The 25,218-nt window shown below is 41.5% G+C and overlaps 3 protein-coding genes across 5 annotated transcripts in view; all 3 read right to left on the bottom strand.

The window, feature by feature from the left end:
- LOC145435131 (RUN and FYVE domain-containing protein 2-like) overlaps positions 1 to 2,962 on the bottom strand; it is an 89,112-nt gene extending 86,150 nt beyond the window's left edge. The window contains exons 1-2 of the mRNA XM_080312405.1: positions 2,698 to 2,962; positions 53 to 148 (exon numbers count right to left, since the gene is read on the bottom strand). Of these exons, the coding sequence (XP_080168531.1) occupies positions 53 to 148; positions 2,698 to 2,947 (346 nt within the window). The 5' untranslated portion in view covers positions 2,948 to 2,962. The remainder of the gene's footprint in view (positions 1 to 52; positions 149 to 2,697) is intronic.
- A 1,419-nt stretch (positions 2,963 to 4,381) lies between these two features.
- On the bottom strand, positions 4,382 to 9,445 carry LOC145435138 (uncharacterized). The gene is made up of 6 exons (XM_080312421.1): positions 8,266 to 9,445; positions 7,710 to 7,773; positions 6,705 to 6,806; positions 6,320 to 6,456; positions 5,556 to 5,652; positions 4,382 to 4,823 (listed from the first exon to the last, which is right to left on the bottom strand). The coding sequence occupies exons 1-6, from the start codon at positions 9,396 to 9,398 to the stop codon at positions 4,587 to 4,589; spliced, it is 1,770 nt and encodes a 589-aa protein (XP_080168547.1). The 5' UTR covers positions 9,399 to 9,445; the 3' UTR covers positions 4,382 to 4,586.
- A 10,368-nt stretch (positions 9,446 to 19,813) lies between these two features.
- LOC145436408 (uncharacterized) lies at positions 19,814 to 21,691 on the bottom strand. Of its 3 annotated transcripts, XR_013914305.1 has the most exons (5): positions 21,241 to 21,688; positions 21,108 to 21,178; positions 20,634 to 20,807; positions 20,408 to 20,541; positions 19,814 to 20,347 (listed from the first exon to the last, which is right to left on the bottom strand). XR_013914305.1 is itself a non-coding variant. In XM_080313754.1 (4 exons), exons 1-4 carry the CDS (start codon positions 21,251 to 21,253, stop codon positions 20,512 to 20,514), a joined length of 288 nt encoding a protein of 95 aa, XP_080169880.1. In that variant the 5' UTR covers positions 21,254 to 21,691; the 3' UTR covers positions 19,814 to 20,511. The 3 variants fall into 3 exon arrangements, 2 of the variants coding, with proteins under 2 accessions (XP_080169880.1, XP_080169879.1); XM_080313754.1 differs by having other exon boundaries at positions 19,814 to 20,541; positions 21,241 to 21,691; XM_080313753.1 differs by having other exon boundaries at positions 20,634 to 21,178; positions 21,241 to 21,556.
- Between the last annotated feature and the right edge of the window lie 3,527 nt (positions 21,692 to 25,218).

The raw sequence follows: 25,218 nt of genomic DNA, 5'->3' as shown, positions 1-25,218 counted from the left end.
AGCAAAAAATCACGAGTCGAGTCATTACATCCCCGGTTAACAGTTTCATTACCTTCAACATCGGTCTGAACGTTTTGTGTAGGGTCGGATTCAAGTATGTCAGCATCAAGAGTCAATGTTGCACCGAGAGTCGTGTCATCTTTACCATCTGAAAAATGTCAATACAGGTAATTACAATTATTTTACCAACTATGTACTAGAGCTGACTGAATCAAAATTGTAATTAACCCTATAATGCTAAAAAAGTTCGATCAATTTTCCATCTATAGGCCTATATGATGGTAGGGTACAGAAACACATGCTTGAGACATTTAAATATATATATATATAACTGTGATGTCTACTTCTCTGAAAAACTAAATTATCATACCACAATGGATATATTTTGTAGGTATCTTCAAAGAGATTGGGTACTGCGAGATCAGATCATTGCAAAATATATTTGACCACAAGAACTGTTAAACTAGCAGGACATAGCAAAATCCATTGCCTTGATTGCATTGTTGGTTGCTTGGTTGCAAGCATCACACATACAATGTTGCTGATTGATTCATTACCAACCTTTTCTGACACTGTTAATCATCAGATGAGGAACTACAATGCAGCCTATCAACTCCCATTAAGAGATTCTACTTTGTGCATGTCAACCATGTCAGAATGATGTCTGCGATGTCACAATGTTCACTAGGACTACAAGACAGTCTGCAGACACCTTGGTCCAAGGCGTATCAGCCCAGACACTTCAGTCAAAGAAACTTTGGATCACAAATTATAATGTAGGCTATATTAGATATTTATAGCAATATCATTATGTAATAAGAATTTTTCTCTTAAATTCCTCATACCAAGAAGCCTTCTGCTATATTATATGACATATCTCAATTTTGTATATGCTCATGCTCCTTGCTCAAGCAGTCATGCTGATGAAGGTTTACAGCGGCATTCCAAGGATACAGCCTTAATTTGAGAGCAGAGTTGGGTTGGTGTCACTATATAACACAAAAATTATTATGTCAAGGACTATTGTGTCAACATGATGATAGTATCAATGGGAATACTGTAGAATATCCCTCCTCGTACGCATGGACTGTCTTGAGCAATCGGCCTTGTAATTAACCCATTGCATTCTTCATCATTCAGGTTAGTCAATTTGGCATGATTCTAGAAACTAAAAGGAATTTCTTAGATGTAGCCCAAGTGTCGAAGTTTAGTTGATATCAATTAACGTTCAATTCGATTGTAGCCTACTGTAACAAGTTCACAACATCCGTCAAAAACTCCTGATACAGCGGAAAAGTTGCGGATCTCAGCATAGTCGATGGTACAGTCCGAGTAGACTTAACAAAGGTATGGATCACTAGCCTAATCTATGGACAAAAGTAACCTATACTCAAGGCATCAAGCAAACCGTAAATAAACGGGCGGAAAATAGAAGTTTATATGAGATTTTCACCACCCCAAATCATATCGGTAGCAATTACTGTACATATTAGACTATATATTGATACATATGATACAAATGAACCAGATACACACCGACACATTGTTATGAGATCATAATATCCAGGTTTGTAATGACTCGAGTCGCGATTTTCTTATGCGTCAAATGATTCGACTTGATTTGAGTCAATTTTTGTATGGACTCGACTTGAACTCGAGTCATTGTGCACGACTTGAACCAACTCATATGACTCGAGAGTAGGACGGCTAAGACAGACATTTTATAGTAACTTCAAAGTATAGTTAAGTTAACACATTATTGGTATGTGGTCTATCAGTCCTGATACTTGGAAAATAGGGCTAGAAACTGTTAAGACTGAGGAAAATTACGATATTAGGAATGCGACTTGCGAGTCATTCTATGTCACTGGAACAGAGTTGAAAAAGTGGGTTGAACCGGACTGAACTGAAAACTGAACAGGTAATATAATGACTTGGACTCGAACTCCAGTCAAAACACTACGACTTGGACTCTACCCTCTATATACTTGCTGACTTGGACACGGACTTGACTCGGTGATGAATTGAAAATGACTCGACTTGACTCGATTCAAAACTATAAAAGTGAGATTGACTTGGTTACAACCCTGGTCATATCCCATGGGTAGCGAAGTGGTAGCCTATACTTATACATCAACAGAACCTATTACACCTTGGGATATCTCTACACATGAAATAGGCCCTAGTATATTTGCATCAGGGAAAAACACCGTGGTAGGTGACATAAGAGAAAGGAAATGGTGAAAAGTGCTGTTTTGGGGGTACATAGGCCTATATAGTGAGGAAATTTTCATTGTCACTCTTACTCCTACTCTTGAGTAGGCCACCCATGGTGAATACTTCAACCACCTCTGGAAGTTGCAATAATTATAATATTTTTGGAAGCATTCGATCCCGTTATAGAATTAAGGTGCCTTCTGCACATTTGGGTTTGAGTGGTGCTATTCTATTGGGTACCGTATATTATTCAAACATCAATATTTATTAAAATTATGTCAATATAAATTAAATGCTCGAACCATCAATCATTTATGGTAGGCCTGACGACAAAATTTTCAGTTGTCTTGTCAGCCTATCTGCCTATATCATATTTGACTGCATGCAGTGGTAGACAAAGTCTGTGTTATTGCATGTTTCACGGACACCAATACCATTCTAAGCTAACGTAAGTTAGTTTATATAATAACTATCTCATACCAGCAGTAATGTCTTCTTCTGGGCGGTTTGCGTCTTCACCCAGTGTTGTATCATCTTCATCTTTCATCAAATCATCCGATTTATTTGCGATTTCATCATTTGCAATTTCCATTTCAGATGTTCTTTCTTCCGCTGCGTGACTATCATTTATTTCTTCCGGAGACTCTGACGTTACGGCGTCCGTTGATAAATCCTTTCTTGCTTCAGAAACATCACTGTTTGTGATCTCAATGTATTCTGCATCGGCCATAATTACAGCTTTTCATACAAAAAGAAATTAGATTATCGTCATTAATCACTCTTCAAGGAAGAATGTGCGATTTCCAGATCACGCCGCAACACAAATTATGCTATTTATTCATGTTTGGGACGTTAATAAGTACGAGTTCACTTCACTGCTTGGGAGCGGGCATGTCATACAGGCATCCGAGTGCAACAAATCAATCGCGATTTTATTAACAAGAATCGCATCAATTATTTTGCTAACAGAATATTATAGTCAGTGATATTGATAACTATGATAAGGAATGCGGAAGGGAAACTATGGGAAACTTTCCGATGTTGGGTTGAAAACAGGAAAACAGGAGTGAACGTGTGAACAGAATCTCCCGATGCAATGCAAATGCAAAATCTATGTATCACAAATGCAGCGATTTGATCAAGGAATCAAATTCATGGATTTCAGCATTAGGTTCAATTCACGCAACAGCAGCATACCAAAAACATTCTTCTGGCATTCAATACGCACTATGGCTACCAATCTCTAATGTAGTTATGCGTACATAGTTAGGCCGTTGTAAAAAAATACAGTAACAATATTGACTCGACAAGACACGGGGACGGGACGACAATCTCTTTCTGTGTTTTGCACAAATCGTCGCAAATCTAGCAAACTCGACAATAACAAACATTGTCGCAGACATATCGCACGTATCACCGATTTCGTCTTAGCGCCCGAGAAGAACTTGGGTTTTTTTTCATCATCATTGGTTTATTAGCAATTTAGATCCTTGCATTCGTCCAAATTTGTGGAGGAAGATCCATCAGATTTCAGCTGGCGGCATGCCGTCAATCTTGACCAACTTTCTTCGTTATCTAAAACGTCATTCCTTGGCTTAGCTTGCAGTATTCTTGATGATCATTAGCAACGCCAATCCCTGTTCAGTTGCTCACGCTCATTTGCAACGAAAATACTGGGTCACTTGAAATGTAAAAGAATCGGTCCATAGTACTCGTGGGAGTTAGAAATATTCCTTCGTGTTCGCCACAGCGTTTCGTAAAGGTGAAGCAGGTACCAGATCGCAAATTACAAAATTCAAGAACCCGTAGCTCTCCATACCAGATACCACGAAAGGCTTTCCATCATGACTGACGTCATACACGTCAATGAACTCACAATATTCCTATTCCGCAGCTCCAACCAGGATATGAAGATGGGCATGAACTACGATTGAGTCATCACAACCATTTCCCTCAAAGAAGTTGACCAAACAAAGATTTTCAGTATATTATTATTATATCAGATTATGTCACCACAACATTGTGCTACGCTCAAAAGATAGTAAGGTGTCCGAACAACTTAGAGTAGACTTTGAAATCAGGCACCCACCTGGGACTATAATCTGGCTGCAATCTCTGGTGCCGGATCAAGTTAAAGCTCCATACCTGACTGAAGATTGATATATTTTCAGTAACTGTGAAATCTTGCTTTATTAAAAAAGTTGCCCTTCGATCACATATCAATTGGACTTAGTTCATGGCTCTGACACTGAACACACGAGAGTTTAATCAAATCATTTCATAACGGAACACGTTTTGACAGAACTAGCGGAGAAAAATAATAAAATAGAACAAGTCCACGAATGGAATCAGCGTAAAACAACCAAGTTCTACCGCCTTCCAGCGTACAGGCTAGATTTACTCAAAACATACATCGCCATAACGGCTATCGAAATTGCGAGCAGCCTTCTGGATTTTGGGTGTCCGCCTTTCAGACTGTCGAGAGTGGCGAGTCCGATCGGTTGGGTCAGTTCCGGGGGGGACTGCCCGTCAAAGTCCTCGGCGTGGCTTCTCAAGTCGTCCAGAGACTTGGCGAGACTCACGACGCTCTTTGTTACGCCTTCAATCTAAAAGGAGTGGCATGGTCAATCTCCTTTCACTGTATAGCCTAGGCAAAAAGGGGTACAAGCCACCACAGTCAATAGCAAGCGGCCGAAGCAGTCATCATGGGTAGGCCTACTCAAGTAGAAGTAGCGATTTCCAAGTAAGCAAAAAAGAAAGTGCTCTAGGTTTGTTTTTACCGACAAGACAGAAAACGATTAAGCAGTAGTAGCAAGGTTGTAACCAAGTCACAAGTCAATCTCCCTTTTTTTAGCTTCGACTCGAGTCAAGTCGAGTCATTTTAAATTCACCAACGAGTCAAGTCCGAGTCCAAGTCAGCAAGCAGAGGGCCAAGTCCGAGTCATGGTATTATGACTCGAGTCCAAGTCATTGCGTTGACTGCTCAGTTTAGAGTTATGAAGTCTTGTTAAAACCACTTTTTATAACTCTGTCTGGTGATATCGAATGGTTCGCATTTAAAATACACTAATTTTCCTCACTCTCAACAGTTTCTGGTCGCATTTTCAAGTACCAGTGCCAATAGTCTAAATACCAACGGTGTGGTTACTTTACTATTCTTCGAAATTACAATGAAATTCATGTCGGTCTTGACCGTCTGAGACTCGAGTCCAAGTAGAGTCAATACACAGATCGACTCGAGTCGAGTCATTTCTGGGTTTTGAGAAAATGACCCAAGTTCATCAAATAATCTACAAGCAGTGCATAGTAGCCAAGTCAAGTAATCAGAAACAGGTTACCTTCTCGTGATATGTCTGCAATGGTGCCTTATCATATGTCGTGCCTGCGTCTGGATAAAGTGTATCCGGATACATTTCCACATGATACTTCATGTATCTGAATATAATACACAACAATTGAATAGGTATATTCTTATTGAAATGAACCTGAATATTTTCGGCAGACACTCGTCACGGGTAATCGTCAGCAACTAGTAGAGAATTGAAAAGGACATTGTATAGCAACAATCGTATCACCAATTAGGACTTCATTGCCATGAAAGTTCAATAATTGAGGCAAACAGATGGCTTACGCTTACCTACTATTTTCAAATTATACACAAACTCAGTGTTGTAACCAGGTCACAAGTCAATCCTACTTTTATACTTTCGACTCAAGTCAAGTCGAGTCATTTTCAATTCAAGACCGAGTCAAGTCCAAGTCAGTTTCGAGTTCAAGTCTTGTTCAACTCACCCTCTTACAACTCAATTTGGGTGATATCGAATGCCATTACATTCATAAAATACTTATTTTACTCACTTTTATAACATTTTCTGGCCCTACTTTACAAATACCAGTAATGATAAAAGAAATATCAGTGATGCGGTAGCCTACTATTCTTAAAAGTTACAGTGAAATGACTTTCTTGGGCATCCAAGTCATTTTCCATCATGAAAAAATTGATTAGAGTTAAGTCGAGTCACTAAAAATTACTACTCGAGTCATTACAGCCCTGATACACATGCTAGTAAGTCGGTGTCTAGAGAAGTATGGTTAGGCCTACCTCATGCAGCTTGCTATGTATTCAACTTGTTCCGCGGACCCTGTCAACATTTGAAATACGTTGTCCGTTGTCAGAGGAGTTTTCGTATAATCTGGCAGCTGAGACGTTGAGGTATGCTTTTCATGGCATTCCTTGACCTGTTACGACGCAATACAGTTTGAGGGGTCAGAGCTAGAGCCCGAGAGATTATTACTGGTTTGCTGGTGCAAATCGAGTCGATATCACACTTTGAAACGTCAGTATCGACCATCACAGGTAAAAAATATCGTCACAGCATGGTAATAAGGATTAGGGAGTGTGTATCCACTTGGGTGCATAGTGCAACTGAAGACAACTAACTTACTAAAGAACATAAGTATGGAGTCTCTATGAGTAATCTACTTGCCGCCTTCAGAATTCTCTTCCTGGTACCGTATGCTTTAACGCCAATATTTTCGAGCTCCTCCATTGATAAGCATAAGAGTTCTTCAAATTTTATGTCTTGTTTCTGCATGATAATGTAAAGGAGGTTATTTTATTCTGTATACCAAATGCCTTCACTTTGAATCATTTCCATCAAATAACCGCCCGAGAAACGACGCAGTCTCCAAAAATATCAGTCATGGGCTCATGGCCATTGGGGCTCTTCAAAATGACTTTTTGTCTCAAATCGCACTGGCTACTTGATAAAATTGTTAGGTTGCCTAATTCAAGCCTACACACAAAATTTGGTTCAATTCCAACCAGTAGCCGCATTGCTACAGGAGAAGAAAGTTTCTATTTATCATATAAAAATAAATAACAAAAATTTTGAAAATTTTCTGTTCACGCCATGAAAGTGTTAGGTTGTCTATAGAAACGATGTTCACCAAATTTGGTTCAATTTCAACCAGTGGCAGTGGAGTTATTGCCGTCGAAAATTTTGGATTATAAATAAAATAGTATTTACGGTGACCAATTCATTAATTATTTATTATAGTGGTGCCCACCCTAAATACTATTTCATTCAAATCCAAATTTTTCGACGGCAATAACCCCGCTTCCACTGTTTGGAATTGAACCAAATTTGGTGAACATCGTTTCTATAGACAACCTAACACTTTCATGGCGTGAACAGAAAATTTTCAAATTTTTTGTTATTTATTTTTATATAATAAATAGAAACTTTCTTCTCCTGTAGCATTACGGCTACTGGTTGGAATTGAACCGAATTTGGTGTGTAGGCCTAAATTAGGTAACCTAACAATTTTATCAAGTAGCCAGTACGATTTGAGAAAAAAATTCATTTCTGAAGAGCCCTAATGGCTAGCTCTAGCCATTGCAGAAAGGCAATTGTGTTTCAAAATGTTACAATTTCAATGCGATTTTTAACTGTGAAGCTACATTTGATTAACTACCAGTCGGTACCAACCTGAAACAGCGGAATCAAGTGGGACAGATCTAATCCCGCGAGGAACAGTTCAAGATGACCATACCTGAAAACAGAAATCAGTCAGAGAGAGAGAAATAATTTAACATAAACCGAGAAGATCAGAGGTTCTCATACGCAGGCCGAATATTTGTCGATTTTATTCGATTGCGAAATGCTGTATGAGGTCGTGAAAGGCTTGTTCCTTTATAGAAAGTCACATGACTTGGTCGGGTCATTCACAATGACTCAGGCGTAACAAGACGAATCAATACACAAAGTGACTCAAATCGAGTCGAGTCATTTTCCATTTCATTAAAACGACTCGAGTCATTACAACCCTGCATTTTGGATTGATGAAACTCTATTACAAAAAAAAAGCAGCAGCTTTCTCCTTAAATATATAAGTTCCAAACCACGATATGACTTGTATAGTTGACTCGAAGTTACATTCTGGGTTGATTTTGATTTTAGAAAGCTCACCGGCTCGCAAAATCTCTTCTATAATAATACCGCTAAACGCACTGAAAAGATTGAGAACTGCTGAACAAATACATACATGTGAAAGTCGTCCGATTTCTCTGCGGCTTTTTTGATGACTGTCGGCAACACACACTGTTCATCCTCATCCTCCATGAGACCTTGCAACAGATTATTATCATGCGTGTCAGATGCTGTAGCTTTCGGAGAAGCGGTACCAGAAGAATGTACTGATTTGGAGTTCCCTTGACTTTCGTTAGGCTCATTATTTCTAGCCTCTGTATCTCCAGATATGTTGGATGCATCCCCACGTTCGGGTGTGCATGCTGGGTTCACCTCCGAATACATATCTTTTTGTGATGCAGCATCTACATCCATGGCTGTATCTGTATTAATTTGTGGCGATACATCCACAGTTTCTCGAGAAATGCTACCTTGGTCAAGGGTAAACGTCTCCAAAAATTCAAACACTTTATTAGGCCACATTTTCGAGCTCAAAAACTTGTCCGGGTTAATTTTTCTTTGCAACGCACGGATTAGTATGTCCAAGCTCTCCAAGTTTCCGAACACAGCCGACCAATCGACGCAATTCCATTTTCTCTCATCTTCACACAATATTCTCTCCCTCGAATCTCCCAAGTTGATGATATATCGCACTACAGTAGTCAAATTTCTTCTACACGCGTACACGAGAGGAGTTCTTCCGTTGTGGTCTTTTGCATCAACGTTAGCTCCCGACGTTACTAACAGCTTCACGGTTTCAAGATCAGATTCTGAATGAGAGTCCGTGCTTGATTTACAGACAGCATGTAAAGCCGTATCTCCTGTATCGTTAGTGGCATTTACATTTGCGCCATGTTCAATTAGTAGTTTTACAACACTATATTGGCAGAAGTATGCAGCGTGGACTAAGAGAGGCCATCCTGATTTCAACAAGACATTAGGATTATCCACCTTTGCCAATAATTCCTCAACTGTACCCACGTTACCAGTTGAAATCGCAGTCTGCATATCATGAATGATAAGGGGATTACATGCTTCGGTGGTTTGTGAGCAGTTTTGCGGGGTTAAAAAACCAACATTCTTTGAACTCGAGGAAGGTGGCTCTGCGTTATCTTGATTGGTGGCCGACGGATCGTACAAGTCGATCATTTCTTCGTCATCAGTCGAGTCGAAGTCGCTATCTCCTGCGGGTCTTATCATGTTACTCATTTTGTATAAGAGCTGATGTGCAAAATACGGTACAGCTAGAAAATTTTCAGCTTTTCCAAATTAGATTGGAATTATATAAGTTAGTGAATTCGCAAAAACCGTAAAGGCTTACTTTGTCCACTGGCGTAGCAGCATGCGCTGCCACCCCTGGCTCTCGCTTAAAATGTAAAAGTTTTTGAATGTATATAATCTCTTTCTATAGACAAAATGGATAGAGCTGATAACCGATCATCATTCATGGTAGAACGTAAATAAGACTTAATCAGTTTGAGCTTTGAGAAGCTTCTCTCACAGCTTGCAATTGAAACACCAATGGTCAGATAAAGTTTCAGACACGAGCATAAATATGATGTCGAATCAAGTAGCTTTGCATTAACTAACCACTGCTCCATACCAGCCTCTTAAATCTGTCAATTTCCACAGATAACTCCAAAAAGTCCACCTCGTCGTCATAGGTGCATTCAAAAGCGCTGGTGAATAAAATGTGACTTTCGCTTTGCAGCAAAGCGCGTGGGGATTACAAAATACAAACATCATTAGTGGGTGTAGGCTATGCCGGTAAACCTAGTTTGAGCTTCAAGTTTAGTTGTCACACTTGAATACCCAGACAGGCCTGCTGCTGAGCCAGCTAAAAGCAGCATAATTGGTCATGATCAATTGATCATCATATAGTTGGCCAGACCCTCCAAGCGCTCAAATGTAACAATACTGATCTTAATCGAAAGCTATTGTTGACCTGATTCCGGAAATACAATTTAAATACTGGTATGAAATCGGCATTGTTCCGAATAATCGCTAGATATAATTTCCATTATCATTGTCAATTGGTCAGTGTGTTGCGGCGCTCCGATTGTTAGGAACAATTGACCTTGACGGCTATTTTGGAGTGGTTCTATTGCCTTGATAAGATATTAATTCGTGTTTTCGGAATCAGCGCGACACTAGCTTCTGATTGAGAACAGTTTGATAAAATTTTAGCTCATGGGATGCCAGCTATAGGACTACCAATTACGCTGCTTTTAGCCGGCTGTGTACAGTACACTGTGTAGCCTCATTTTGCCGCCCCCTTGGAGCCTGCCGCCCCTGGTGCGGAGCCAGAACCGCCAAGTGCCTGCTACACCACTGACTTTGTCCAATATTTCTGGCGATCAAATGATACTCTTTACCAATCAGCGCATATTAACGCACGACACGCAACATAGCAACAGCACTATTATGCCCAGTTAATAAATTCCATTTGTCATAGATACGCTGCCTGAGCATACTGCTTCAACAATATGATAACTAATTCTCTACGTTTAGATGCAACATTACAATATCCCTGCTACAGTTATAACGGCATTTTCCGAAATTAATTGCCAGCAAACCGATAGGCCGCGATGTCGAAAACCAAACAAAACTACGTGCCTTGCACAATGCCGCGAACCACGTGATATTGCAGCGGATGGCCCCGTGGATATACTCAGATATCGCAGATATCGCAGGTATCGCAGATATCGCAGATATCACTACTGTGGATATACTCAGATATCGCAGATATCGCAGATATCATTGTGGATATACTCAGATATTGCAGATATCACCAAAAACCGCAGACATCGAGGTCATATAAAGGTCACGCTTCGTTTAGAGCGCAGATATCACGTCTTAAGCATGTCTAGGTCGATTGAGTGCGCGATATCAGGTCCGGACCATGCCTCGGGGAATTTTGTGCGCAGATATCAGCTCTGGAGCATGTGCGGAAACAAATAGTGCGCAGATATCAGGTCTGGACCATACCTGGGCTCTTTTGGTGCGCAGATATCAGCTCCGGATCATGTCCGAATACAAATAGTGCGCAGATATCAGGTCTGGACCATACCTGGGCTCTTTTGGTGCGCAGATATCAGCTCCGGAGCATGTCCGAATACAAATAGTGCGCAGATATCAGGTCTGGACCATACCTGGGCTCTTTTGGTGCGCAAATATCAGCTCCGGAGCATGTCCGAATACATATAGGGTGCAGATATCAGGTCTGGACCATGCCTGAGTTCTTTTGGTGTGCAGATATCAGTTTCAGAGCATGTCCGGATACAAGTGGTGCGCAGATATCAGCACCTATATGAGCATTGAACATATAATGCCCTAACCAGTGCGCAGATATCAGGTTTGGCGTCTTTTTCATGCGCAGATGTTTAGCTTCGGAGCATGTCCGGATGCAAATAGAGCGTTGCGACGGTCAACTTAATCGAATACGCAGGTAGGGCTAGTCGACAAATATGGTAAATACTGTTTAAACAGCTAAATGAGAAACTCCGACCATCTGCGCTTTGTTCGGCTCACGCATTAGCACGAAATCCGAGCCGTGTCGGATTCTTCGGGAATTGTGTATATTGGTAGTTAATCCGAGAATTATCAACGAAAAACTCAAATAACTCCGCTTCTACTAGTTGGAATTGATTCAAATTTGTTTTGCATCGTCTTTGAAGAAAATTCAACAATTTCGGGGGGTTGACAGGAAAATTTGAAATTTTTAAAACATATTTTCTAATAAATTAAAAATTTAAATTGGCTCTGCGGTGGCTTATATACTTGTTAGAATTGAACCAAATTTGGCGTGCAACGGTTTTTAGGGTAACCTGACAATTTAATCAGTGAATGGCTGGAATCCGGAAAAAAAGTTATTTCTGAACGACACTGTACTCATGACACACAAAACCTGAAAGTACCTCAGATTTAAACCGCGGTATAAATACAGTAGCCTAGCCTATAACATTTTAATCCAAATTCTGCATGCTCATAGTAACGTAGAATGGTATGCACGTATAGGCACGTAGGATTTATGACCGCTATATAATTCTTAGTTAGGTTATGTTTTCTTGTACCACTCTTCTCCGCCCTTCGGGTGTGAATACACACTCTTTTCGCAAGGAGTGTGAGGCTATTTGAACATTTATCATGGCAATTATTCTTATAAACGTGATAGAAACATGTGCCAATGCTACTCTCTACTTTACAAAATACAAAGTGTAAAAAAGTATTATTATTTCCTTAAAATATTTTCAAGTAGAATTGGATGTAGTACAAAGATATATAACCACTAAAGCAGGGGTGTGAAACATACGACCGGACGATTTTATCCGACCCGCGAAAAAATTTCGATTTGATGGAAAAATGCTTGTATTATCCTGCATATTTCTAACAAATGTTGAGATTTTTAGTCCGTGAAACTTCTATTAAATAATCCCTCAATGCAGCAAAGGTAAAATATGTGCATAGGCCACATTTTACCTATTATTTTGTGGTTTCACTCTAGCAGTATTAGCAAAAATTCGGTGACATTGACACGCAATTCCGGGAAGCCAAAATGGAGAACACTGAGTTCAGAGTTTTATGGAAAAATTGACCTAGAATTGACCTAGAAGAAGCGAAAATGCCAATGTGAAATCGTTGCATGCATGAATATTATGGAGAATATAGTAGTTACAAAAATGTAATTCAAATATCTGCATTCGCACTACTGTATCACTTCTGACTGAAAAGGTTCCCGACCACCAGAGGAAAACGAATCGCGATTTAAATGAACCGAATTCCAACGGCCACGTCTACAGTTAAATCTCTTGTATTCCTCCCAACGCATACGCAGAGTTAACGCCAGATTACGACTGAAACAAGGCGATCATAGAAATATGCTGATATCGTCGTAAGAGCCCCTGTTTTAGCGGTTTGTAACTATATTCAACCAGTCAATATTTGTATTTTCGCAAATTCCATTGTTTGCGAATAAACGTGTCGCTTGAATAGAACCCCTAATCCCCTATGTTCTGAAGGTTTGAATGCGGCCCGCGAAACAACTTGAATTTGACACCCCTGCACTAGAGTAGCCTAAGTGATGCAAGCAGGCAAAATCTGCCAGAGGACTCCAAAATAACTGTAAGTGGTTTGTTACTGGTCAGCTCTGACCAGTGACCAGGCCTGACCATTTCCATCCAGACATGATGTGGAGTTGATATCGACCAAAGAAATACGCTCAGGCATGGTCCAAACCTGACATCTGCGCAATATTTGTATCCAGACATACTCCGGGTCTAATATCTGCGTATCGCTTGGCGTCAGACATGCTGCGGACCTGATATCAATGCAGGAAACAGCGCCGGGTATGGTCTAGACCTGATATCTGCGCACTATTTGTATTCGGACATGCTCCAGAGCTGATATCTGCGCACAAAATTCGCCCAGGTATGGTCCAGACCTGATATCTGCGCACTATTTGTATCCGGACATGCTCCAGAGCTGATATCTGCGCACAAAATTCCCCCAGGCATGGTCCGGACCTGATATCTGCGCACCAAAAGAATCCAGGTATGGTCCAGACCTGATATCTGCGCACTATTTGTATTCGGACATGCTCCGGAGCTGATATCTGCGCACCAAAAGAGCCCAGGTATGGTCCAGACCTGATATCTGCGCACTATTTGTATCCGGACATGCTCCAGAGCTGATATCTGCGCACAAAATTCCCCCAGGCATGGTCCGGACCTGATATCTGCGCACCAAAAGAATCCAGGTATGGTCCAGACCTAATATCTGCGCACTATTTGTATTCGGACATGCTCCGGAGCTGATATCTGCGCACCAAAGAATCCAGGTATGGTCCAGACCTGCTATCTGCGCACGATTTGTATCCGGACATGCTCCAGAGCTGATATCTGCGCACTATTTGTATTCGGACATGCTCCGTAGCTGATATCTGCGCACCAAAAGAATCCAGGTATGGTCCAGACCTGATATCTGCGCACCAAAAGAATCCAGGTATGGTCCATACCTGATATCTGCGCACTATTTGTATTCGGACATGCTCCGGAGCTGATATCTGCGCACAAAATTCCCCCAGGCATGGTCCGGACCTGATATCTGCGCACTGAATCGACCTAGACATGCTTAAGACGTGATATCTGCGCTCTAAACGAAGCGTGACCTTTATATGACCTCGATGTCTGCGGATTTTGGTGATATCTGCAATATCTGAGTATATCCACAATGATATCTGCGATATCTGCGATATCTGAGTATATCCACAGTAGTGATATCTGCGATATCTGAGTATATCCACGGGGCCGACACCGATTCCATACAGGTCGATTACCGTACCGGAATTATCGCCGCAGTGGTGGCTTTTGGGGAGGGCGAGGTGGGCGGTCGTCCCCCCCCCTGCCTGGTCGCAGAGCCCCCCTCATTGGTCAATCATCAAATCTCTGCATTTGTTAGAAAAGTCCCATATCCCAATAATTATCAATTCAGTGCATGGGTAGAGGTATATTTAGTTTTGAGTCTATCCTTGCAACCATGCAATTAATAGATATGACCTAATCCAGTGCTTGGCTCAAATCTTGACGTGGCGTGCTGGCTTATTACCTATGTCAGCCGATAGCTTTCCAGATTCGTGTGGGTCTATTCCAGAGTGGAATCGGTGGCAACGAGCATTTACATCTGATCCCGCCGATTAATGAATTACGCTGACGTCACAAAGCGATGACAGAGTCGAGATCCAGAATAAGGCGCTTGCGCTTAACAATGAATGCAAGCAAGCGTGGCATTTGCGCAACAGCGAATATACGGCGTAACCCTATTCTGGCGTATACCAGGTCTATTTTAGCACATTGTGTCGTTTAATGAGTCTTCCTGTCGTTTAATGAGTAATTCAGTATCGGATCAGAGCGAAAAATATTTCCGTCACGCAAATGAAATTTTCCAATCACGCGAGAAATCCGTCTGTCACGCACCACATGTTGTCGAAAGTCTGGGGTCTATTCAGCCAGCAGTATCGCTACTCATTATTTCACGCTACATGCCATACATCTTCAACATGAAGGCATGAGCTGTAGGTAACTGGTTCACTTCTTTTATAATTACACAATGTATGATTTAATAGAAGGCTCAGAGGCTATAGCAATTCAACATTCCGGCCTGCTTCAAAGCCTTTGTTACAATGTCACACACATCACATAATCCCGTTCCATATGGCGCACGAATATCAAGTTCGTAACAGCAGATACGAAAGGGGGGTCTGGGGACCACCGTGATTCTATTAGAAAAAGTACGCCATATGGGAAACACTAATTATTACGATGGGAGCATTATATATTTCAGATTGGAAAATTTTCGAATATTATAAAAAGCGGTTGCCAGATAATTTTAACCTGCATTTATGTCGTGTTTAATACATTATAGCCAGAGTTGAATGGCTTTGTATCCTTTGACGAATACTAGGTATCCTAAACAACATATTAAAAGCCGTTTCAAACTTCGGAAGATGCTTGGAGCTGAGAACCATCGAAATATATCGCGGGGGACATAGCGTAGTGGTGACGATAAGCGCCTACCAATCTGGGGACCCGTCGGAGGTTTATCTGGGCCCCTCTTCCCCGCTGTCACCGTTATTACGGCGAAAAAAAGCCTCGACGAAAGAAGTCACTCACAAGGAATGCGCAAGAGCTAGTAGAATGGGCCACGACTTCAAAAAAAAAAAGATCAACATCAAAGAGAACTGTGACATCGGGCACTCTAGGCCGAGGTGGATGTGAAATTAAAAGGATCACAACCGCGTGTCGTTCGACATCCTCCTATCTGTTCATTACATGGCATTGTGTCTTATCGCATTGTACATTGTGTGTGGTTGTTCAGTTGAAAAATATAAGTCACTTTCAAACTTCGGAACCATCTTGGAGATCAGAACCATCGAAATATATCCAGGCGCAAGTTATGTCGGAAATTGCGCCTAATATACGCGAACTGACATGTGATGTCGTTTTTCACCTATAATAGCATTGGTAGGAAGAACTTTTCACCCATATATGAATAGAAGGGGCCCCAAAGAACATTTAAAAAGCAGTTTCATGCTTCGGAACCTACGTGGAGACGAGAACCATCGAAATATATCCAAGCGTAAATTATGTAGGAAATTGCCTAATACGGGAATTCAGATGTGCCAGACGCGATGGCGATTTTCACCTTTAATAGAACTGGAAGGAAGAACTTTTTCCCCATATATGAATAGAAGGGGTCCCAAAGAACATTTAAAAAGCAGTTTCATGCTTCGGAACCTACGTGGAGACGAGAACCATCGAAATATATCCAAGCGTAAATTATGTAGGAAATTGCCTAATACGGGAATTCAGATGTGCCAGACGCGATGGCGATGTTCACCTTTAATAGAACTGGTAGGAAGAACTTATCACCCTATTATGAATAGAACGGGTCCCAAAGAACATTTAAAAAGCAGTTTCATGCTTCGGAACCTACGTGGAGACGAGAACCATCGAAATATATCCAAGCGTAAATTATGTAGGTAATTGCCTGATACGGGAATTCAAATGTGCCACACGCGATGGCGATTTTCACCTTTAATAGAACTGGAAGGAAGAACTTTTTTCCCATATATGAATAGAAGGGGTCCCGAAGAACATTTAGAAATCAGTTTCATCCTTCGGAACCTGCGTGGAGACGAGAACCATCGAAATATATCCAAGCGTAAATTATGTAGGTATAATTGCCTAATACGGGAATTCAGATGTGCCACACGCGATGGCGATTTTCACCTTTAATAGAACTGGAAGGAAGAACTTTTTCCCCATATATGAATAGAAGGGGTCCCGAAGAACATTTATAAATCAGTTTCATCCTTCGGAACCTGCGTGGAGACGAGAACCATCGAAATATATCCAAGCGTAAATTATGTAGGTAATTGCCTGATACGGGAATTCAGATGTGCCACACGCGATGGCGATTTTCACCTTTAATAGAACTGGAAGGAAGATCTTTTTCCCCATATATGAATAGAAGGGGTCCCGAAGAACATTTATAAATCAGTTTCATCCATCGGAACCTGCGTGGAGACGAGAACCATCGAAATATATCCAAGCGTAAATTATGTAGGTAATTGCCTAATACGGGAATTCAGATGTGCCACACGCGATGGCGATTTTCACCTTTAATAGAACTGGAAGGAAGAACTTTTTCCCCATATATGAATAGAAGGGGTCCCGAAGAACATTTATAAATCAGTTTCATCATTCGGAACCTGCGTGGAGACGAGAACCATCGAAATATATCCAAGCGTAAATTATGTAGGTATAATTGCCTAATACGGGAATTCAGATGTGCCACACGCGATGGCGATTTTCACCTTTAATAGAACTGGAAGGAAGAACTTTTTCCCCATATATGAATAGGAGAAGTCTCGAAGAACATTTATGAATCAGTTTCACCCTTCGGAACCTGCGTGGAGACGAGAACCATCGAAATATATCCAAGCGTAAATTATGTAGGTAATTGCCTAATACGGGAATTCAGATGTGCCACACGCGATGGCGATTTTCACCTTTAATAGAACTGGAAGGAAGAACTTTTTCCCCATATATGAATAGAAGGGGTCTGGAAGAACATTTATAAATCAGTTTCATCCTTCGGAACCTGCGTGGAGACGAGAACCATCGAAATATATCCAAGCGTAAATTATGTAGGTAATTGCCTAATACGGGAATTCAGATGTGCCACACGCGATGGCGATTTTCACCTTTAATAGAACTGGAAGGAAGAACTTTTTTCCCATATATGAATAGAAGGGGTCCCGAAGAACATTTAAAAATCAGTTTCATCCTTCGGAACCTGCGTGGAGACGAGAACCATCGAAATATATCCAAGCGTAAATTATGTAGGTATAATTGCCTAATACGGGAATTCAGATGTGCCACACGCGATGGCGATTTTCACCTTTAACAGAACTGGAAGGAAGAACTTTTCCCCCATATATGAATAGAAGGGGTCCCGAAGAACATTTATAAATCAGTTTCATCCTTCGGAACCTGCGTGGAGACGAGAACCATCGAAATATATCCAAGCGTAAATTATGTAGGTAATTGCCTAATACGGGAATTCAGATGTGCCACACGCGATGACGATTTTCACCTTTAATAGAACTGGAAGGAAGAACTTTTTCCCCATATATGAATAGAAGGGGTCCCGAAGAACATTTAAAAATCAGTTTCATCCTTCGGAACCTGCGTGGAGACGAGAACCATCGAAATATATCCAAGCATAAATTATGTAGGTAATTGCCTAATACGGGAATTCAGATGTGCCACACGCGATGGCGTTTTTCACCTTTAATAGAATTGGTAGGAAGAACGTTTTCGCCATATATGAATAAAAGGGGTCCCAAAGAACATTTAAAAACAGTTTCAAACTTCGCAACCTTTCCGGAGGACCACTCCCCATTTATTGATCGAGGTAGTATACTAAGTCTAAAACTGCGGTTTCAGACGTCGGACCTTATTTCTGGATCTGGTAACTGTCAGCAATCATTTTGATAACGTCCGTGGTGCACAAGGCCGGAAACGGCGGCACGCGCCACTTAAAACTCCTCATTAATAATAATAATAATAATACTGTTGCCAAACCCACAACAATAGCAAAAGCAGCACGAGTCCAGTACAAAAATGCAATGCTAAAAATGAGAGAAACGATATGGGAATCGATGCCTCTTCATGGACAGCACAAGAAGTCAACTTCACAGCCCCATGTAGACGAGCTTTCATGGACCTGGCTATCCAGCTCTGGCCTGAAACCGGCAAGCGAAGGATTCATTTTCGCAGCACAAGACCAATCGCTTCCTACAAAATACTATCACAAAAGAATTCTGAAGCAAAACACGGACTGCAAATGCAGAATGTGCCACAACCAAAATGAAACTGTAGCACATCTCATGTCCGGCTGTGGTGCACTTGCAGCTACCGAATACACATGGAGACACAATTGGATTGGTCACTACATTCATCTTGAATAATGCAAACATTTTAGCATCACCACTTCGACAAAAAATTGGTATGATTACAGCCCAGCACCAGTGACAGAAAACGAACAAGTAAAAATTCTGTGGGATGTACCAGTTATAACTGACCGCGAAATCATGAGCAACCGCCCGGATATACTCGTCAAACTAAAAAAGAAAAGAGAGTGCTTATTCATTGAACTGGCTGTCCCAGCTGATCACAACCTACTGCAAAAAGAATCAGAAAAATACTCCAAATATGCAGACCTCAAAATGGAATGTGAGAAAATGTGGCGATGCAAAATACTTACAAAATTACCGTTTAAATGCCGTATTGGTTCAGGTGTTGATGCGCTCGATCCCACGTCAGTGGAACCCCTTGCATCTTCATATGATGGGTCATGATCAGCCTAGCTTGCTCAGCGCAAGCCGCTCGTCGAGACTACATGGAATACAGTTGTATAGTCTGTAGTGTAATAGCTCGTTTCAGTCATGTATCTTGATAAGTTTGTGCTGTAAGGAGGTTCCGAGAGTTACTGACAGAATTGAAGTGTATCACAGTATTGCCAGGATTCAATTCAGTGTGTCTGGACGTTGACGTGTTGGAGATGTCCTACTATGGATATCAACAGGAATATGGCCGCAGAATAATAACATCGAGTTCGATGCATGAATGGGATGAATCTCTGATTCGGTTGCCAAATACTTTTCTCGCACTAATACATTTGTTTTCACTTTTCAGGAAGTTGAAACATACTGCCCACAGAAATTGTGTTCGCTGGGTATGGGGATTCTGTGGCAAAATCCAGCGGAAAATCCTGCCTGCATGCGTTGTTACTGCTTCCTGAACAAAATTTACGTTAAATTCTTACACAGGATTCCAGTTCAGTAACGCCACATTGTGAATGTACAGTTGTATTCCAAATAATAAACGCATATAACTAATCGAACAAAATAACTACTGTGTCAGGCAGAAAAGCATATCGGGTTTTATGTCGGGCAATAGCTTCCTCTCTGCTAATTTTGATTATGCTGCTAGTCAGAGGAGGTGGAACGGTCTCAGCACAATCGCTCAACTCAACAGTTTCTGGTCCAGTTCTGATGAGTGCTTGAACTTCTTCGGCAAGCTCATTGCAGTAATCTAGAACAGGCATAACAATATGACGAAATCTTATGATGCAGTCAGATCACCGGCAGTTACCAAATGTTGAATTTTCAAGGATCATGTGAGCCGCACATTCCCCATCTTTGTACTTCGGGTATTTGACCGCGGTGCTCCTTCTTTTGACAATTTTCGAGCAATTTTCATTCAAATGCAGGATTGCCAACTGCATCCTACAAAATATGCATAATTGATGAGGCTAAAATGCCAAAATCTGATATACGGTAGGTTGTTTTGAATAGCCGAGACACTGCAAGGTACCTACCTGGCTTTTTGACTGAAATATGATTGTAGTGATATAACTTTGGGCAGAAATGATTGAGGAGGGCATTGAATGATTCACTTCCAGCAGTGTTTCCATTCGGCGATAGATGGCGTATGTCATTTTCCATTCGCGTGGAGTAGAGAACATCGCAAATCCTTTCGTATGCCAATGAATCTGAAAATGGATTGTCATAATGGTAAACAACAGAATCAAAGATGCTATTTATTGTAACTTAAATTTAGGCCTATATGTATCATGTATATATGCTGAATGGAGCAGTTTGTTTCTTTTTGATACAGTCAAGTAGGTTTTTTCATCTTTAAAGGATGTAACGGCATCTACACTACCCATAAATCAAAATCTGGAGTATGAGCAGTTTGTGCAGTCTTGCTTGATTCTCAGTGTGCTACCTAAACTTGACTCTTGCACGTCCGACTCTGATTGACACATTGGACAATGTTGAAAAATGCTTACCAGCTTATTCCTGTCCACAATCACAAACTGGGTCTTGCTATTCTCCAGACATTTCTCTGAATCTGAAATGCCTGCAAATCAATATCTTGGTGAAGACTTGGTACGAATATGATTACACTGTTCAAGTACTCACTCTGACTCGCCATCTAACTCTGTTGGGTGGAAGCTATCGTCACTTGACAGGGATTGGATATCACTTTCACAGTCTTCATAATCCTCTCCAGCAATAGGATTTGGACAGCGATGAAAAGACACTTTGGGTACCGAATGTCGCGTATTCGAGCAACCATACGCGACACAAGATGTACCTACGTGCCTCATCTTCTTCATACCTTCCATATTCACAATCAAATCCAGCATCAAAGTCAATCCCAACACGAATAACTATCTGTTTACCACACTGAGCTATACCAGGACTTCTACTGTGTCACTCACATGACGTCATTTCATAGCCGTTTTTCAGCTTTTCGATTTATAATTTAAATTACTTGAAAACTATCATGTAATTTCAACTTTTTTTATTTTATTCATATTCCTAACCACATAACGTACGAAATAAGGCAAAGTCATTTTCAAGATGCAGTTGACCTTTAACCTTTTTTCCTCCAGCGCCCCCTTTCGAAAATTATCGTGCTCCAGCGCCCCCAAACCTCATATTGTAAGGAATGTAATAAAGACAATGAGTAAGAGGGCGGGCCGTAACAGCACTTCGTATACCCCCCTAAAAACGATCGCCTTGCGCACCCATAGCGTGATAAACCAAACTTCTAAGGGCTTCGCCCACAAGAACCCCGTAGCGTGATTTCGATGGTCAGCAAAGTTCGTGTGGCCTGGTCGCCCTAGGTATCAAAATATTCTATAATGCATGAATGAATAGGTGGTAATTAGGCCTACATATATAAGTCGCTATAAACTTTTTATCCTCTCAGCCCACGTAATCAGATTTACCAGTAGCACTGAGTGAGGTGTTGTATGGGAAAATAAAGGGCACGTAATTAATAATCAAACATATTCGGGCGTACCCGTAGGTACAATTAATTCGTTGCCAGGGCCGAAACAGCACTTCGTCACTCCCCCCCCCCCAAACACAAAACGTTGGTCCTGGGCCCCCCATCGGGTGATAAAGCAACCTTCCGGGGGACTTCACCCCAAGACCCCCATTCGGCTGTCCGCTATTTGCTGATACTAGGTATCTACATTGGGTGTCCATTTACTGAGGCAGCTACACGCGCGAAGCGCGAAAAATTTTACTAACTAATGATTGAAATTGGTCAATATGATCGGGAATTGCATGTAAATTGAGATCAATTTTTATCCTCTCTCTGCTCACGTAAACAGTTTTACCGGTAGAGCTGAGTGATGAGTGTTTGAAAAGGTAGGACTCCCCAATAATAATTATACATCTTCGGTCGTATACCCGTTGGCAGGAACGAAACGTCACTTCGTCAGGCCCCCGAAAGAACTTGGGTCTTGGGCTCCCATAGGGTGATAAACACCGACCGCCCCCCACCCCCATCACGTTGTTCGCTTTTGCCACGGAATCAGCTGTGCTGTCTAGAGAGCCAGTGCCAAGCGCAGTGAGTTGTTGAGTGTGCGCAGACTCATCAAAACTTGAAGCGAACGTTGTGAGGTGTCTTGGAAACTGTAGGGCCCGTAACTAATAATTAAACATATTCGGGCGGGCGAACCCGTTAATATGACTTCGTTGCATGATGTTATTTCGTGTCCTCCTGTCTGCAATATCAAAAAATATAGAATCGCCCAACAGGGATATCGCCCAACAGGAATATCCCTGTCGCCCAATCGTACTAAACTATGAGACACACACGATTTCAAATTGGTATTTCTTCACTGGCATATAATTTTCCCTGCAGACGGAATTCGTGTTCTAGGGTTCGGATTGCCAAGACAGGAACATTCGGTGCCAGTCATTTAGGCGCCCATGGACAATTAAACCTATATGTATTTTGAAGGCTATATATAACGAAGTTTTCGGTGTTAATTTGCTCTAAATACTTATTAAGGATATGTCCTATCACCACATCATCTACTGCGAAGCCATTTTTCTCCAGCGCCCTCCATATCGCCCCCTGAGCGTTTCCGCCCCCTTCAAAATCGCCAGCGCCCCCTGGGGGGCGCTAGGAGCAAGGTTAAGAACCACTGCTCTAGCCGTTAATTCGGTTGAAGTTGAGACAGCTGCTAGCTTACGTCTCCAGCGACGTATTGATACGCGGATTATTCACATAGCTACATCCCGGGATAGCGCAGTTGTTGACCATAATTGCAGGGGCGGTTCTATTATTTTTATCTGCGTAAGACGTGAAATGTACAACGGGATATAAGCAGGCCTGTTTATTTTTGGATTTCTCCAAAATTAACAAAAATAGCTTATTTTTGGATGTTTTCTAATTTTATTTTTGGAGAATCTCCAAAAATAAGAAATGAACGTGTTTTTAGCCCTATTACTACTGAAAAAATCCACCGAAAGTATGTTATTATTATTATTATGTATTCAAGTCCTCCAACACATAGATATCATCAGTGATCTTGATCTAACTTTCCAATACACTCTTCACAAATTTAGTCTTTGGCCTGGAGAATGCCTTCTCAAGAATCAGTGCGAGACGCCCCGCCGAGACCCTCTCCCCACTTGATTTTCGAGGTATCGGCCCCGAACGTCGCAATTGTGGGAAACATCGACGTTAGGGTCCAAAAATGGAGGAATATCTAACTCTTCAAACTTTCCAATCTTCAAAGCCTTTGCTCCTGAAAAGCGCTCGTCCGTAATGCGCTTGAAACCTCTGATCCTCCACGAAGTTGCGTGCCTCATTGAACTTGACAGCCCAACACCCTCTGACCAGAAAACCTTGTGGCGGTCCTCGTTGTCCCAGTCCTCGCCTGGACACAGAGCTCGAAGACGTTCGACCAGGCGAATGAGCTCCTGCTGCTCCATGATCAGAACGTCAAGACCGTGAAGCTTCGTGACGGTGGTGCTCAGCTCTGTGAGACCGTGACCATGCGATCGAGAACAATCAGATGGATCCACCACTGCAGGGAAGGTGCACACGCCGGACTGTTTTCGTCCATAACATAAAGGAGTTTGGTACGGTTTCCAGTCAACCAAGAGGCCACCTTCTTCATTGACAATAAACGAGCGTCAACAAACATGGGGTGCGCACTTTCCATCTACTGGATCAAGTTGCGTTGCCGTCTGAAGCATCAGCAGATCAGTCCCATCATCGTGTGGACGAAGTGATTGTGACAGAGGTGGCGGTATATGATTTCGCCGTCCCCTTTGCCTCACTCAAGCTGCCTTCCCGTCTTGTATACGTGTCGCACTGTGAAACTGATATATATAGGAGTACAAAGGCGGAGGGGCAAGGTCAGCAGAAACGTGAAGTGGATTGAGTGGAAGTAGTTTTAGCGTTTCGGTGAACCCCTCCCACACATAAATGCTGTTTTTGTGTGTTTTTATGAGTTTTCTGGTCGTTTACATCGCTCTGACTTGTTTATTTCACTGAAAAACTTGAAAAACCATCATCCAAATTTTTTTTTATTTTTGGATGTTTTCAAATCTTATTTTTGTAGAATCTCAAAAAATAAAACCCAATATCCAAAAATAAACAGGCCTGGATATAAGGCAATGCGATGTAGCAGTGAACAGAAAGGAAGATTTCAAAACGAATAAGTACAATTTTCCGATGTAACATCCACCTCGGCCTAATGCCCGATGAAACAGTGTAGGCCTACGATATTGATCTTTCGGAAGTGATAATTTTTTCTTTGCTCTTTTTCATTCGCTTTTCGTGGGTAGGCTATCCGTTTTTCATCGTTTGCGTATGCACAGAAAATAGTTTGGGCAGTTCTGTAATCTGAACCGGTATCATCGGCTGTCAACGGCCACTCAGTACCGCATAAAGCCTTATCAGTTATAGCATTGTCTACGAGTTTACGGGATTCGAACATATAGTCGGCCGCGGAGAACTTATCGCTGAATAAGGCATTGCGGGGAATTGATTTCAGACGTGTTCTGGGTTGGGGAAAGTTGTGAAATTTTTTAGTGAGAACATATTGATGCTTCCTCGTAACATGCAAAATTTTAAACGTCTAC

This window comes from Botryllus schlosseri, chromosome 3, assembly GCF_051294905.1.
Source record: "Botryllus schlosseri isolate E-star chromosome 3, Bs_hap1, whole genome shotgun sequence".
Classification (NCBI taxonomy): domain Eukaryota; kingdom Metazoa; phylum Chordata; class Ascidiacea; order Stolidobranchia; family Styelidae; genus Botryllus; species Botryllus schlosseri.
The sequence above is the reverse complement of the archived record's forward strand: the minus strand, read 5'-3'. Positions and strand labels throughout refer to the sequence as shown.

What these genes read in the sequence shown, in the direction of transcription:
- LOC145435138 (XM_080312421.1), bottom strand. Translation starts at nt 9,398, where the DNA reads ATGAGTAACATGATAAGACCCGCAGGAGATAGCGACTTCGACTCGACT. An exon ending in GGAAGAGAATTCTGAAGGCG is followed by an intron (nt 6,457 to 6,704) that starts GCAAGTAGATTA and finishes GCGTCGTAACAG; the next exon opens with GTCAAGGAATGCCATGAAAA. An exon ending in TACATAGCAAGCTGCATGAG is followed by an intron (nt 5,653 to 6,319) that starts GTAGGCCTAACC and finishes TATTATATTCAG; the next exon opens with ATACATGAAGTATCATGTGG.
- LOC145436408 (XM_080313753.1), bottom strand. Translation starts at nt 20,540, where the DNA reads ATGCAGTTGGCAATCCTGCATTTGAATGAAAATTGCTCGAAAATTGTC. An exon ending in CCTTGAAAATTCAACATTTG is followed by an intron (nt 20,348 to 20,407) that starts GTAACTGCCGGT and finishes TGCCTGTTCTAG; the next exon opens with ATTACTGCAATGAGCTTGCC.